The 16,441-nt window shown below is 45.6% G+C and overlaps 1 protein-coding gene across 1 annotated transcript; it reads right to left on the bottom strand.

Moving 5' to 3' along the window:
• Positions 1–13,211: 13,211 nt before the first annotated feature.
• On the bottom strand, positions 13,212–15,160 carry LOC136551291 (myosin-2-like). The gene is made up of 4 exons (XM_066542863.1): positions 14,902–15,160; positions 14,393–14,799; positions 14,061–14,282; positions 13,212–13,976 (listed from the first exon to the last, which is right to left on the bottom strand). The coding sequence occupies exons 2-4, from the start codon at positions 14,621–14,623 to the stop codon at positions 13,434–13,436; spliced, it is 996 nt and encodes a 331-aa protein (XP_066398960.1). The 5' UTR covers positions 14,624–14,799; positions 14,902–15,160; the 3' UTR covers positions 13,212–13,433.
• Positions 15,161–16,441: the final 1,281 nt, after the last annotated feature.

The raw sequence follows: 16,441 nt of genomic DNA, 5'->3' as shown, positions 1-16,441 counted from the left end.
AAGCTTTGGCCACTGTGGCACTCTTCTGGAATCAGGTATCTCTGCGCATACTCTAGAATTGGCTATTGAGTGCCGCCACTCGTTGAGCCAATTGACCCAAGTTGTTAAACTCTTGTCCTAGCAGTTTTTCTTTCCATGTTGACATCATCCCTTGAACGGCCAATGCAGCTAGCTGATCATCAGCCAAGATTAATGAGAAGCACAAATTCCTAGTCTCTCGGTACCTCTGAAGAAACTCAGTGCCTGATTCGTTAGTTTTCTACCTTATAGTTGTCAAATCGGTAATCTTCTTTTCTCCAGTCCTAGTATAGAAATATGTATGAAATTTCTTCTCAAGGTCTGCCCAATTGGCAATCGAGTTGACTAGTAGTGATGAGAACCAAGTGAAGGCTGGCCCTGACAGTGACAGGGAGAAGAAACAAACTCGATGGGCCTCCTCAACGGATGCCTCGCCCAATTATGTAAGATACCGACTGACATGTTCTATTGTGCTTGTGCCGTCTTGGCTAGTGAACTTAGCAAACTCTGGAAGCATGTAATTTGCAGGAAGAGCGACCAAATCATACCATTCTGGATATGGGCGTTCGTACGAGAAGGTCAGCCCTTTTGGCTTTAGACCGAACTGATTCTTCCACATCTTGGTCACCTTCAGCAACAACTCGTCAGCATGTGAATTTGGATTTCTCTGCACTTGCTGACCCATCTGTGGATTGAAATCCCGTGTGCCTTGATACCCTAGATCTGGAATCATGTGAAGGGTGTTATAATATGTGCCTTAATGATACCCTTGTGGAATCTCTATCTGCTGGGTCTTTAGCTAGTTTGCTGCATGAAATCTCTAGTTATAGACATTAGGATCTATATCTCTATGGATCCTTTGAATTGATGGTGCTATTTTTTGAGCCGACGATGGTATGTGGCCTGATATGCCAAAATTAATCACCTGGTTCTAACCTTGCCCCGCTGGCTATTGCACATGCTACACTAACGATCCAGGATTATACTGTATCTGATTTGTAGTAACACCTTGAGCTTGTTTAGATGAACTCTGAACTGCCAGGACATCATCATTACTAGCTGGTGCTGCTTCTTGATGGCTGGTACTGACTTGATTAGTCCCTTGAGTCGATGGATGTGTAATGTTGTAATAAGCCGGTCCAACCTGATCAACTAGAAACCCATGAAACACCTCTTTCATGGTGTTATGGAATGTGTTCAGGAAATTTTCATTAGGGTTCGATATGGCATCATGAACAGACTTGTTTATAGCTTCTGTGAAGAAATGCCTGCCTTTAGTCTCATCTGCATCTATCTGCCCATACAACAGAACTCTGGGTAGTGGATATTTCTGAACAATTGTATTGTCACGTGTTTTGGTGTAGGACAACAAACACTTGTTCTGAAATTCTTCTATAGCTTTGCCGATGACATCTTTATCTCCATCAGGTAGGTCTTCGCAATGTACCATAAGGATGTCGTTATTGTTGTAAACTGCCATGATGATTGTGAGGTCCCACCAGGCGTGCCAGAACATGTGTCGGCATGAAATTTCATTCTGTGCTGGGGCACACGAGCAAGACAGAAGGGTCTACTCAATGGAGCTGGAGATCCGCCTAGCTTCAACATAGGGATTATTGATCCTGCGCACTCCTCCTAAGATGTCCCAGTCAATTTGACCCTGCAATTGACAAGGAGAGAAAGCTAATCAGCAATTTAAGGCAGAACGTGCCGGTGTTGCCAGATAGTCCTGAATGTGCGGCTCCGAGAGCCAATGTGGAAGAAAATTGACTAAATAGTCGATTCCAGTATACTCATAAGAATAAATCAGTTAAAGCTCATAGGGTTGTGGAAGAAAAATTGGTTATCATTCAGGATGGATATCGTTATTTAGACAAATATTAATCAATGGCAATAGGATGTCAACAATAATCAGTATATACTAAGCCAATGATTGCAAGCAACCGAATCCCTTTTTATACAAAAGAAGCAGCTCATCATCATTTAACCATTTAATAAAGATAAATCTAATGAACATATTAGATCTCATCTATCGTTATGACCAGTTTGGCATGAGGCAGAATCATGCAGGCCGTAAAAACAGCGATAAATTCGATGACCCTAACTTATTACTAATATCAGTGGGGCATGAGGCAGAATCATGCAGATCATAATACAATAATAAGATCAGGGGGCTAACACATCTTTCAACCTATCTTTACTTCAATAGTCTTGTGACGTGAATTGCATATGTGAAAGCACTCGATATCGGCTAAAACAACTGATTCAGGCATAGCGCACAGTTAAGGTCATGCCTTATCAGGAACCGATCTACCAAGTAATGACCCCCACTCCATGGTGCTAATAGTGGGGTGTGAGGCAGAATCACACAAGCCATGATAACAGGAAATGGAATGGTTTTCGTTAGACAATAGATCTATTCAAGACCAGACATGCCTTAACCGCACACTGTGCACGATCAAGATTGACATAAAACAACCAATAAAACATAATTCATCGTTTAAAGTGCAGATTAAATTAGTTTAGGTTAATAAATGATAGACTAAATAGGACATAAGGCCGATCTAAATCAATCCCAATCGGGCGAAGTGATATTGCTATAATTAAATAAACAATGAAAGCAATAAGCAATATCGGTAACTTAATGAATCTATCCGAAGGATGCCACCCTTAGATAGAGCCAATAACTTGACCTTAATCTAGTTCGAGCAGTGGAGGTCGACCGGATCGATGTAGCCGTACTTGAACTAAACAAGAGTCGATAACTAGCTTATACTAGAGTCACAGTGGAGGTCGACTGGATCGATGCAGCCGTACGAACCGAAGTATAAGCCATGACGGTACTTACAGACAAGCTGGAGGTCGGCCAGACCGATGCAGGCCTGCTCACTAAAGAACTCACCGAGATCTACTCTACTCCTACTCCTCAGGGGTGGCCGGAGCCAAAAAAAAGTAAGGAACTTGTATTTGATTGATTGTGTCTCCTTTACAATAGCCTGGGTCCAATATTTATACCCAGAACCTACGCATGAATCCTACTTAAGCATGACTCATTACAATTTTTTGGCCTAAGAGAAAACATTCCTAATTTAAGATAACTTGGACTCTAATCTTTCCCTTTTTGTAGAGTCCAACATGATTTTCCTGGCGCCGATCGTAGCTTTTGTCGTTATCTGCTAGCGCTATCTAAAGAAAGCTGATTCTAGTGCTGCATTCGAATTAGCTAATACCGACCTTCATGCAATCGATTCTTTGATGACATGATCTTGGGAGCTTTTGAGTCCCTGCAATTCTTCTTCCAAATTTTGGTGTAAACAGGAGGAAAAAGAAATATCCCCACTACACTCTGGTTGATACTATGAAGAATTGGAGAACCAAGTGGTTTTATATGGGGAATATGTGCCTGCCACTGGAAGTTCACAGTAATGCCATGCCGGTGCCCAACACCCACTGGGATAAGGAGCCAGTAAATACGACAGAGCTTGAAGGAATTCGTCCATTCCTCAAGCAACTCTTGGCCATGAAGGATCAAGGCTTGAATGGTGTGGGAGTAGTCACCAGCTTTATCAGGCGCCGAGTGCAGCCACTTCAAGAGAGGGTACACTCTAGCTTCGAGTACATTGGGCCAAAGGATCTAGCTTAGGTGACAGCTGATGAATTGTCAGAGAATGAAGTCCTAGAGAGGATTCAGGGTGTACTCAATGCGGTATCAGTGATACCGTACCGTACCCTGAATGTGACCATGAACATCCACCTGCTACCGTAAGCACTCTTGACCTTTTGTGACATTGAAGTGTCTTGATAGGGAACTGATTATTGTTAATGCAACATTTGGGGCTTTGGGGGAGTTGGTGGAAGTGAGGTAGTGTCTACCGGAGCAGACAGAGGGAGCGCCGCCTCCGCCGTCCCTGTGGACCAGGAAGCCAAGAGCGAATCTGAAGGGAACCCGGATGACTTCATAGTCCAGGCAAACCGAAGTGCCAGGCAGGGAGCCACTAGCGGGAAACTATCGTTGGAGGCCGATGTTGCTGCCAGGAGCGGGGCAGTGCCTAAGAGGCCTCATCAAGCTTGCACAATAAGAGCAAGTAAAATACAATCTTGAAGTAACTCTGTGTAGTCTAACAGTTATCATATGCTAAGCCCAATCTTGAATAGTCGTAGCTTGGGATACTATTGATGAGGGGCTGGAGACGTTGGAAGTAGACACATCATTCTCTATCAGACAATAAGTATGGTTCTGAGTAAAATTCTGTACTGAACTTTGTCATGAATATTCTTGAAGATGTTGCATTGTTCTTGATAGGATGCCACTGTCGGACCTTATAAGCACCCAGAGGCCAACTCAAGGTGATGTGGACACACTTGGACAAGATGTAGACGTCGTGAGTCAACAGGCCGACTCGATACTATCAGCGCTAGTGTCCACCTTGAAGCTGGATAGGACATCTAGCAGTATGACACTAGGAAGGCCCTGCTTGAAGAAAAAAATCCTCCACCAAGTAAGTGTTGAAACTGTTTGCCGTAGTCTTGCATTATCCTAAGAACAACAATTTACTTCTACGTGTATTAGGGTACAAAAATAACAAATACCCGGTCGCAAAGTGAAGAACCCCAAGTTGAAGGGAACCCACAAGCTAAGAGTGACCCAGTGGAAAGAGGCCAGGTAGGCGGGCCTATGTCCCCACCCAAGGCCATTGAAGCGCCACAGCCACAGGGTCCAACATCCACTAATGGTGGAGCTGAATAGGTGGAGCAGCCAAGTACTACGGAGCATGTGGAGGTGCCATAGCCACAAGTGGCGGCGCCTGATGACGGTGAAGCTCACCAGCCACTAGGACCAGAGTTGACGGAGTCTGCCACCATCGAAGATGGGCAGAGCACTAGCATGAGTACTCCAACTCTGAGTGCACCTATGCTAGACATGGCGATGATGAGTACCCGACTGGTTGGAGAGGAGGAAGTCATCCCGATGATTGGACTAGGTACCTAGCTTTAGACATATAGTTTGGAGTTTGCTGGGTTAATGAAGTCTTGGACTGGGTTGTTGAACCAGGCCTCTATCTTCAATGGCCAGCTGAGGGTAAGTCCTATGCTTTGTTGCTTCATGTGTGTTGATATTTTCTAGGTTCTTATCTCAGGAACAGTCATATACCCAGAACATGGAGCTAAAGGCCTCTGTTAAGGTTCAAGAAGTCCAGGCGGAGCTCACTAGGTTGAAGGAGGAGTAGGCCAAGAAGGAGGCCGAGTGGATGTCTACGCAAAAATAGCATGAGGAGACTCTCTGCATCCTTCGGTCTCAAATTGGTGAGGCTGAGCATAAAAAAGCAGCCGCTATAACTAGAAAGAATGATGCCTTTGATTCTTTGTTGAAGTTGACGGAAAAGGCTGAGCTCTTTGATACTAAGCTGAAAGGTAAGAGAGTTGTACTACTTCCCTACAGTTCCTAAAATGTAGTAGTCGGTGATCATGATGATGATCGTGTATGGTCCTCTTTGTAGAAGAGCAGACTAGAACCCAGTAGTTGGAAGGCGAGGTGAAGGAACTGAATGAAGCCCTGAGAACCAAGCACAACCAAACTGAAGAGGTAACAGAACGAGCGAGTGAAGAACTTGCTCGAGCTAAGCTGATAAAGCACATAGCTGATCATGATCTCATGCAGGCTCTAAAGTCGGTGATCGACATGAAGACACAACTAGAGACAGTGCAGACAGAGCATAATATGCTCTGGGAATTGGTCAAGCCACTCACACTCTTCTTCTATACTCCTGAAGACAGCGAAAGAAGGTGGGTGGACATAGTGAAGCAGATCCCTAGCTTCTTTGAAGGATATGTACAAGGAGCCACCAAAGTCTACGTTCGGAATGTACTTGGTACACTCCAAGTGCTTTATCTAGCTGTGGACCTCCATCAGGTGATGGCCGAGTATGACGATGAAGATCATATAGCCGCCATGGAGAGAGGGCTAGCCACCTCCATAGCCAATGAATTAGACCTTAGGATGTAGAAGCCTGACGAATAGGCTATGTAAGTTTGAAAAAACTTGTTAAGCATGTGTGCCAGGTAGGCATGTTGTAAGAAACAATATTCTTTTGCCTGTAGTTTTAAAAAATAACGCGTCTTGTTGGGGTACTTAAATGTCGAAGACGGTTTATCCTAGTTAACTTGTCGGTGCAAAGTTAGCATCTTTTAGACTTGGTAATCTTTTGAGTAAGACTTTAGTCTGCTTAGGCTGTAAGTTTGTCTCGTGGAGTCCTTTAGAAAGGCACGTAAGACTGATTAGCCAAGTAAACATAATCAACATAGTTGCTTATGATTATAATCATGTTAGACCCTTCCATCGATGTTAAGTGTGCGAAATCACTTGTTCAAGGAACCCTTATAACGACTGTTTGCTGTTAGGATCTCGTCCCATAACCTACGAATTAGGTTACTTGCTTCTAGGAATCACCCCACCCAGGATGACATCCGAGTAGAAGGCATATCTCATATAATATAGCCCTATACTCGGTATAAGAACTGTGTGTCGAGTAACTTTATCATATTGACAGATGTGTAGCCACGCAATCAGTCAGCTGTATATCTCGTATATGATGTAATGATGGCTACAACAGAGACAACTAGAAAGTTGTATATCTTGCATAAAAATAAAAAGACAGATTCATCTAGCAAAGAACATTGACTATGTATTAATAACAAAGAATCTTAAGTACAAAAGCTAGAACACTAAATTTACTTAAACAAGAAAACTACTTAATAATATTAAGCGTAAAATATCTGTAGCTGGTCAATGTTCTAGGAATTAGGCACAGGATCACCATCCTCTATGATTAACTCGAAGGAGCCTGGCCGAGTAACTTTGGAGACGATGAAGGGGCCTTCCCAAGGACTGAGTAGCTTGTATCATCCCAAGGTATTCTGGATACGCTTGAGGACTAGATCTCTAACTTGAAAAGTATGGGGGCGCATGTTCTTGTCATAGTGACATCGTAGGCCTTGTAGGTACCTAGCAGACTGGAAGAGTGCATTAAGCATGATTTCTTCGGCACTGTCAATTTCTAGCCGCCGGGTTTTATCTGCTTCGCCTTCATTGTACTGTTCAACCCTGGGAGAGTTCCATATCAAATCTGCTGGCAAGATGGCTTCTGAGCCATAAACTAGGAAAAAGGGGGAGTACCCTGTCGCTCTGCTCTGCTGAGTGTGCAGTCCCTAAACTACCTTGGGTAACTCGTATATCTATTTGCCGTCATAGTCTTTAAGCTCATCAAACAACCTGGGATTTAGTCTAGCTAGAAGTAGCCTGTTAGCCTGCTCTACTTGGCCATTCGCTTAAGGATGAGCTACAGAAGCATAGTCGAAGACCACTCAGAATAATGAGCGGTTATTTATTTAGAGATACAAGTATTAGATATAAGATCTTTTTAGTCAATGAAAAAGACAACACCTACTCGGATATAACAGAGTACTCATACTCTAAGTGCTTCTCAGTAGGTGCTTTCATACCCGATGCACCTGGATCTAAGAGGAGAAGAGTAATACATCTAGGAAGATAATAGAAGTGCAGTGTGTCCTAGCCTAGAACCTTAGGTAGACTATCTAACTACCCTTGGGAGCATAGCTACTGCAAGAGGAAGCCTGCTAGCTAGTATGTAGGATGAGCTACTCGCACATCTTGCCACCCAGTTGATGCCATCTGTACACATTCGGGTCTAGGTATGATCCTTCATGTATAGACATCGACATGCACCCTCAAAGAACTGACATGGGACTGTTGGTTGTGCCACTCTACCAGCTATCACAAAACTTCTTCTAGTTGCAGCTCCAGGCTACTCTACTGTGCACAACTACAGGTTTAGCCTACCTCTAAACCTTCTCACAAGAATTCTTCTAGTCACTATAGCTCTTTGCTATACCAATCGAGTACTCCCGGGGGCTAGTCTACTTCTCTCACCGTCATATTTGCAAACTTCACACTCAGAGCTACTTTGCTTCTTCTACAACTAAGGTTCAAGTGCTCGCCAGGACGGTTTTTATAGGCGTCTTGGTGGTGTTTGTGGACTAGGTTCATGAGGAGTACATGGACAAGCTACTGACTTCCTCATAGGTTCATGTGCTACACTACAAGGTACAGTGCATCCCACTACACCTTTTTAGTGTACCGACAGCCTTATCTCAACACATGTGAAGTAACAGTACACCTGGTAGCACCTTTGATGGCATATTCCCATGAATATCCTGAGCATCTTTGGACCAACTATACTATAGCTTTGCATGTGACTTTGAGACATCTTACCTACTTCTATACAAGCAGACAGGACAATAATTTTTGCTAACACTCTCATCCTTGAGTATATTCTTTTCAGATCCTTATCTTGAGTACAAGTACTCGGACACAGGCTTGGGGGCTGCAGGGTACATATCCTCTAAGGATGTTTTTTTTCTTTTGGACCCTCAAACTCTTTATTTCACAAACAGCAAGAGGCTTGGGGGCTACACTCAGTGAGTGCACTTTTTCGAAAAGTGCACATCACCCGAGGGTCTTACATGGCTTTAGTCAAGAAAGCACTCGGACTTTGATTGTTTCTACTCAGAAAACCATGGAGGAACAAGAAGGGCTTCAGAGTTCAACCATGACACACTCGGGGGCTTGATGAACTAGGGTCCTAGGGGTTCCCCATAGGGATGCTACCTAGATGGGCCTTGGGCTAGCCTATGACCTATCGAAGGACATGGGACAAGGTGGCATGGACTTCAAGCTATTCTAGGTCGACCTAGTTGGCTTACGATGAAAGCTAGATTCTATAATAGGACTAGGAATCATCTCTTGTAACCCACTAGGACTAGATACATGTCCTTACCCTCTCTCCCATATAAAGAGAGGTATGGTGCACCCCCTTGTAACCGCAAAAGGCTACACGCTGACTGGATGAAAAGGCTATTACTCGACAAGAGGGCCTGAACTAGTATAAATCATTCATCTCTTTGCGTTTATTGTTGAGTTCTGCGTATGCTGAAGCCCTTCAAACATCGTCCCAAGTAACCCCGTGATGAGTTGCTAGTCATCAAACACCGACAAGAACATGCACTCGATCATCTCTGAGACTGGACATAGGGCTCTGGCCTGAACTAGTATAAATCCTCATGTCTTTTGGATGCTACCATTATCATCCAAGAGCAGCGTGATAATCGTATAAGTTTACTAGTCTAGTTTATAAAACACCGACACTAACTGTCGAGGTTATAATACTCGGGTGTCTCAAGGCACTGATTAATTAGCAGGCCAAGCGGCCCATGACGCATCAGCTAGCGAAGGCCCGAGTGACCGAGGCCCAGCTGAGCCTAGCAGAATAGGCCTAATGCCAAGGCCAGGGTCGGTGATGACCCCTCCTTCTGTCTTAGCCACATAATGCACAAGAGACTCATGACCTCTTCGCCGTCCTGACCCCTGGGAGGAACGGGGAGAGGTCATGACCAGCCAAACGTGCCCGCTCTGACAAGAGTAGGCACACCGCATTGACCTCGCAAGGACCGAGGGGATAGCAGTCACCTCAGTCCGGTTTGATGCCACCCCTGCATCACGCAGCATGGACAAGACAACACCGCCCAAGGCGGTGACAGCCGGTACGAAGCCCACTGGCCAAATACGGCCTAATAAGACACATGTACGATTCTACCCACTATGGGATGGGATCCACGATGAAGGCCTTGACTTAGGGACCATCCAGACCGATGGGATCCATGACCCCAATGATCGGGATCATGGCCCTCAGCTCCTCAAGCCCACGGGGCTATCGATGACCCAGGGGCGGCACCAACTCCTGTACGATGCCCTCAGAAACCAAGAGGCGATGACAAAAACTACTGCGAAGACCACATCACATGGGACAGCTGGCGAACCACCACTGTGCCTACAGTGTCGCCACGGCCAGCATAGTAGCACCACGTCATGGCATACCATGATGTGGCCATAGGACCATGACGACAACCACGCCCAGACATGCACCACAAGACGGCGTAGCTTGCAAGCCAAGTTAGCTAGGCCCTCCCCTAGGCTCATGACCCTTTGGTCCGGAGAACCTTCATCTTTGTACACGCCCTAGCCCCAAACTCTATATAAGGGCATCCAGGGCACCCATCTTGGGGATCCAACACTCATTCACTCATTCTTACACCATAGAAGGGCTCCTAGAGCTTCCCTTCGGGTAGCCTATCTCCTAGCTTTAGCTCTCTTACATCTTCCACCATTCTTGTACCCCCATTGTAAGAACTTCAGAGCATTCAAGCGAGGAACACACACTTGATCATCTCTGAGATTGGACGTAGGGCTCCGGCCTGAACCAGTATAAATCCTCGTATCTTCTAGATGCTACCATCGTCTTCCTAGAGCAGCGCAACAATTGTATAAATTTACTAGTATAGTTTACAAAACACCGCCACTACTGTACCGCACTACATCACCCAATACAAAAGAGGGGTAAGGAGAGTGGCTAACGTGCCACGTCGCATCACCATTGTCGTCGTTCTTAGCAGTGATCGCCATCACAATTGCATAGGGGCCTAGCATGGCAAAAAGGACCTGTGGAAAATGTAGATAGGAGATATGACACGTGGGCTAGTGTGCGGGTAGCATGTATTACGTAGATTCGATTTAAGCAAGACACAACACAAGTCTAGAGGTGTTAGAGCGACCTAGGGAGAGTGGGAGGGAGGAGCATGGGGAAAGTAGGGCAAAGTTTGTAGGTGACTCGGCAAATGGAACTATGGGATGTGGCACCACGAACTGCAAATATGAATGAGATGCCGTGAGGAGGGCAACTACTATATTGTATTCTGTATACTGTGTATATATGAGAATTTGACTCGCGTGTTATTTTGTTGTATCAGATCTGGTAAAAAATCGGTAAGCTAATAGAAGAAAAACCAATAGAATATTTGATACATTGTAGAGGAATAGGTGATCAAACAAATAGCATATGTAGATGACTTGTATGCTAATAGATTAAAAATTAAAAGTATTGCACGTGATAGAGATAATGTGGATATTTTTTGTAAGTAATAAGGGATGACATGGACTTAGTTGAGAATGATGTGGACATCTTGCATGAAGAGATAGAACATCAAGTGGGGTCATTTAGTGGGGAATAATGTGGACACCTTGCATGAAGAGAAAAATCATCTAGTGATATTTAGCTTTATGAGTATATAGATAAGTGACGATATAAAACTATTAAATTTGAGCAACTATTTAATACAAAACTGCTCTTTTATCCCTAAGATCCCTTATATTTAGATATAACTTTTTAATGATCATATATACTACTCACTTCATTTCAAATTATAAGTCGTTCTGACTTTTCTATCTAGACATAATGTATATCTGGTACTTAACAAAAGTAATATGCTTATGTAGTGCTTGGGACTGCTCCACTCCATGCTTTTCAGCTCCGCTCCATGTTTTTTTTACCCAAATAGGTTCAACTCCATGCAACTCTGCTCTAGAAAAAAAGTGCAGTTGTGAGAGCACCTAAATGAGTGTGTAGGGACCGTGATGCCTAAGAGGGGCGGGATGAATTAGGCAACTTAAAAACTAGTTTTAAAGCTATAGCCTCTAATTTCAACCTAGTCTCTATCTTGATGTGCAACTAAGATGTTGCTAGGTGTGTTGCTATCTCTACTATAAAAGACTTATGCAACTTAGGAGCCGACACGATTTCCCTTTTTCGACAATAATAAGTAACCTTATCTTATACCTAGTTTAATGTATATATTTTTACATTCTTACACACTTTTATAATTTACCATAGATAATTGGCTGATTAGATGGCTCCAAGATACACTTTGGTTTCGTTGTAATTCACTTTTCAACACTGATGAAAGATGGGGTCGGCCTCATGACGTCCTAGAAATTACCGTTGCAGGAAGGAGGGTACTGAATCAAAGAACTGTTGAGAAAAATGTTGTGAGACCATGTATGGAGGAGCTTGTGGCCAATGGATACATAATTCCTGACATCTCATATATTTGACTACAAGCTTTACACGAGAGCAATCTAGATGTGGCAGCAGTTAGTGAGCTGACTACTCAGGGCAACGAAATAAATGTGGTATAGTCAAAGTGGTGCTCACATGTGTGTATATATATATGAGTGTGTGTGTGTGTGTATAGACAATATATTATTTTTCCATTCATGGTGCTCATATTCTATTTGTTGACACCACTTGCAAGGTTTGTATCATGTTTGACGTACCCTGCGTGTAGCTTCTAAGCCATTCTAACTCAAGCTATGGAGCAGCTCGGGTACTTTTGGTACTATGCAGGTTCAAGGCCCACCTCACATGGATTGCAGGGTCATCTACATTTTTCTTTAGGTCCTAGCCCATTTGAAGTGCCTCCAGTTTGTTCAATAGTTTGTAGACCGTGTGCTCATTCTTGTGAGGCCAAAGAGAGTGCACTATTTTATGCGTTGATATACTTAAATGATGTGCTTGGATACACAAAAGGGGATGCTCGCTACACTGATTATGTCATGGCACTTGGTGACCAGTAGTAGTGGGTGTGCTCCACTTAGTTTGTAATAAGAGTGTAAGAGTGAGATGAGACTTTGATTTGTAATGACTTCGTCTCTACCTACTAAACATGTATATATGGTTTTTTTAGTTATGATGTATTCATATATTTTATCTTGTGAGAAATGTGATGGCAATGAGAATTCTTTGGTGCATTACAATTGTTTGGTGTGTTATAATAATAACTGCCGGGTGTGGTATTGAACTGGCAGTGGCACTCAACAATTCACTATCGGGTGTGCACCACTCTAGCAGTGATGTTACGAGTGTTATTGCCGCGGGTTGAAGCATGAACCTATAGTGGTAGCATGAGTGTTACTGCCGGTTCATTCTTCAACCTGACAGTGAGACTCATGACACCATTGCCAGTTCATGCTTCAATCCGACACTGATAACCATGAGATCACTGCCAGCTAATGCTTTGACCAGGCAGGTATAGTGTATTATCACTGTCGGTTCGGCAAAACCGGCAGTAATAGGCCACCTTCGTCACCGCCGATTATGCTCTCCCCGAAACAATTCCGACAATACTGGAGGGTTTCGACCCGGCAGTGATTTTGTGTTCTGGTGTAGTGGAAAAACAGTCAAATAAAGAGGAACAACTTGTAATATTCTTCCCGCACGATTTACAGATTCAATTGTACACATTGGTAGCTTCAAGCAGTGAGCCAGTGACCAAACAAATGCTTCATTGTCACATGCTAGTTTCACAGCGCCACACAACATAATACGAGTAAGTCACAAGTACTTCTCTTCTTGGTCACTATGGTCTCATATTCCAATGATTTTTTTTTGGCCAAATCCAACCCATAGCATGCAAAGAACCAACCCTTGCAGTAAACCATGCACGCATCAGCGGCAGAAGCAGCAGCAGCACGATTTCGGGCTCGGTAGCTTGAAGCTGCAGCACTTGGGCGCCCTACATTTCGGCGCTTTGAACCTCCACCACCCGCACCGCTGCTGGTGGGCGTGTCCGTCGCCGCTGTTGCCGCCGCCACCGCCGCTGCTCTTCTTCTCGGCATGGACGAGCCTCTTGAGCTCGGCCTTGGTCTTCTTCAGCCGGGCCTCGTACTCCTTCTTCCACGACGTGAACTGCCGCTTCAGCGTCTTGAGCTCCTCCACCGACTTGGCGCTGCTAGGAGACGGCGGCCTAACCTCCACCACCGCGCGCCCGTTGTGCTCAAACGCCTCCCTCTCAGTCTGGAACTCCCTGGCCAGTTGGTTCACCGGCTCCGCCAGTGTCCTCTCGTCAGCTGCGGCGACGACGGCGGTGGGCTCGGAACCGCGCTGCTGGTGCCTCGACGATGGTGGCTGAGACGGCGGAAGACCTCCACGAGATGATTCCTGGCCGTGCTTCGTCGATCCATCCCTCCTTCCCCCGGCGGTTTGAGCCATCTGCATGCAGCACGAAGATTAAACATGCATGGACGAATTCGTGAAGGAACTGAAGAAGGGTAGGGCTTTGCATGCAGTCAGTACCTGTAACGAAGTGATCTGCCTCTGCAGCTCCTCCTCCACAGATTTCATCCTGACCTCGCATTCCGAGAGCCGGGATTCGTAGTGCTCAACCTGTCGTTGCAGCGTGGAGATAAGCTCCTCTTTCTGCCTCATCTCCTCCTCTTTCTGTTTCACTTCCTCCTCTGCCTTGGCGGCCCTTCTTTCCAGCTCCAGATTCACCAAGCATTTCTCCTCATCCTCTTCCTGACATACATCCACATGTATGCATGTAAATCGATCATACTTTTATATTTCCCTGCAATCAAATCATCTTCAAGGCAATGTATAAAAAATGGACGGTTAATTCGTGGCACCTGTGTTGGCGGCGGTACCGGGGACGGGCGGTGGATCCAAGGAGCTGCTGCTGTGCCGCCGGGCCTCTGCAGCGCCGGGAGTCTGCCTCGTCCCGTCGGGCGCGTGGGCAGCGCCGGTGGCTCCTCTTCTTCTTTGGGCTTGGGTTCTTCCGGCTTGCCTATCCCTCGCTGCATGAGCGCGTCCAGCATCACCTCCATGGAGCTCAGCGCCGACGTCAGAGTCGCGGCCATCGTGCATGGTAATGCCGGCCGTTCGTATACGGTTGACCTCTGTTCTTGCAACAAAACCAGGTATCGATCTCTCACCCAAGACGATTGTCTTTAGAGTTCAACCGAAGATCTTTTTTGGATCTGTCACGCGATTCTCATGCAAAATTTTGGAACCGTTGTTTGAGCACGCTGCATGGCTGACGAAGACACGAATGACGGATAGTCATGCGTTTAGTATTCAGAAGAAAATACAGGAAAAATGGTGGAAACAGTACAAGCAATAATGCCGATGAATCCACCTCGAAGATTGATTGATCAGAAACCTGCAGTTCTTGTTGGATTCAAGAATCACGGGCCGAGCCAATGGATTTCGACGTCGATGGTGCGGCTACAATGATAATCTGAGGTTGAATTGCGGAGGAAGAAGAGGGGATCGCGGCACCGGCTCGGGAAGAGCAAGGGAACCGCGGGAAAACCAGGCCGGCCGCCGCGGGATATCCAAGGACCCCGCCAGCGCGCGGCCTTCCGCGGTTGGAACTGGCGTTGGTTTCCTGCCTGCCTCCCTGTAACATTTCTGCCTGATTTCCCGTATTAGCATGGTGGTTTGCATTGGTTGCCTGCAGGTCCAGGTATGCGCATGTCGTCCCAGCTGCCGCCCTTTTTTCCAGAGAAGCTTGGCTGGCTCGCCGTGTTGTAAGGGATGCCGTTATTTCAACCTGGCCTGCCATACTCATCACTGTCATAAATTTGGACATTAATCTGTGGAGGAGTAAAAACGATGAATGTACCTTCCTTCACATTTGTTACCTAGGTACAAATACTGTGTTTGCCGCGTATTAGTACCGAACTGCTTGGATGGCTAGCTGGGATCAGTGACCATCTAGACCTGATCTGTAGGGACAATTCTTGCCCACAAAATTTGGTTCAGTTTAGAGTATATATTTGGGAGAGCTCCACCACTGAAAACTAAGATGAGATCCACAAAATTGAGGTTTTGGTGGGAATGACCACTGACGCCCTTGGGGTTGCATGATATATATTTTTTCTTCCATATGTTTTCTTCATATCGATTTGCATCAATTTAGGGTCAGCCACTACTACCCTCCCAATTGCAACAGGGATATACTAAGGCTGACTTTCGTCTCTGCTCGACGGGTGAGTCGTATGGAGCCCCCTTCTGCCTTTGCACTTGAGGACCAATGTCCGTCAGGCCCGAGGAAACCTTTGCACTCCTCCGTTACCTTTTGAAATGCCTATCCTCCATAGAAACTGTCTACCTAAGACTGCCCCTTGGCCCGCTGTCTGACACAAGGTTAGAATCCGAAATCAAGGGGCATTCCTTGAATGCGACTGCAAGTATACATGGAAGAAATGATTAAGAGAGCTGTATTTGCAAGGGAATTAGGGGTTCATATTTGTCGAGGTTATGATACCCTGGGTATCAAGACACCGATTAGTTAGACACTCAGGTGGCCCACGATGCACAGGCTGATATAAGCCCGAACGACCGCGGCCCAACTAAGTTGTGCAGACATGGGCCAAATCCTACGACGGGGAGTCAGCTATGACCTCTCCTTCCTCCCTTCACCACGCGCCGCACGACCTCCCTCTCTTGTCCCGACCCCTGGAAGGGGCAAGGAGGGGTCGAGGCTCACTAGGTACAACTGTCCAGACAAGGACAAGCACTCCTGCTCAGTGCGCTAGGACTGAAGGGACAGCCCTCTAAGAGCAGGCGCCATCCCTACGCCACACCGTAGATAAGACCAGACCACCAGGCGGTGATGACAAATATGGTGACCACCATCAAAATATGGCCCGATGTACGGCACCATCTACTAC

The sequence above is a fragment of the Miscanthus floridulus genome, chromosome 4 (genome assembly GCF_019320115.1).
Source record: "Miscanthus floridulus cultivar M001 chromosome 4, ASM1932011v1, whole genome shotgun sequence".
Classification (NCBI taxonomy): domain Eukaryota; kingdom Viridiplantae; phylum Streptophyta; class Magnoliopsida; order Poales; family Poaceae; genus Miscanthus; species Miscanthus floridulus.
The sequence above is the reverse complement of the archived record's forward strand: the minus strand, read 5'-3'. Positions and strand labels throughout refer to the sequence as shown.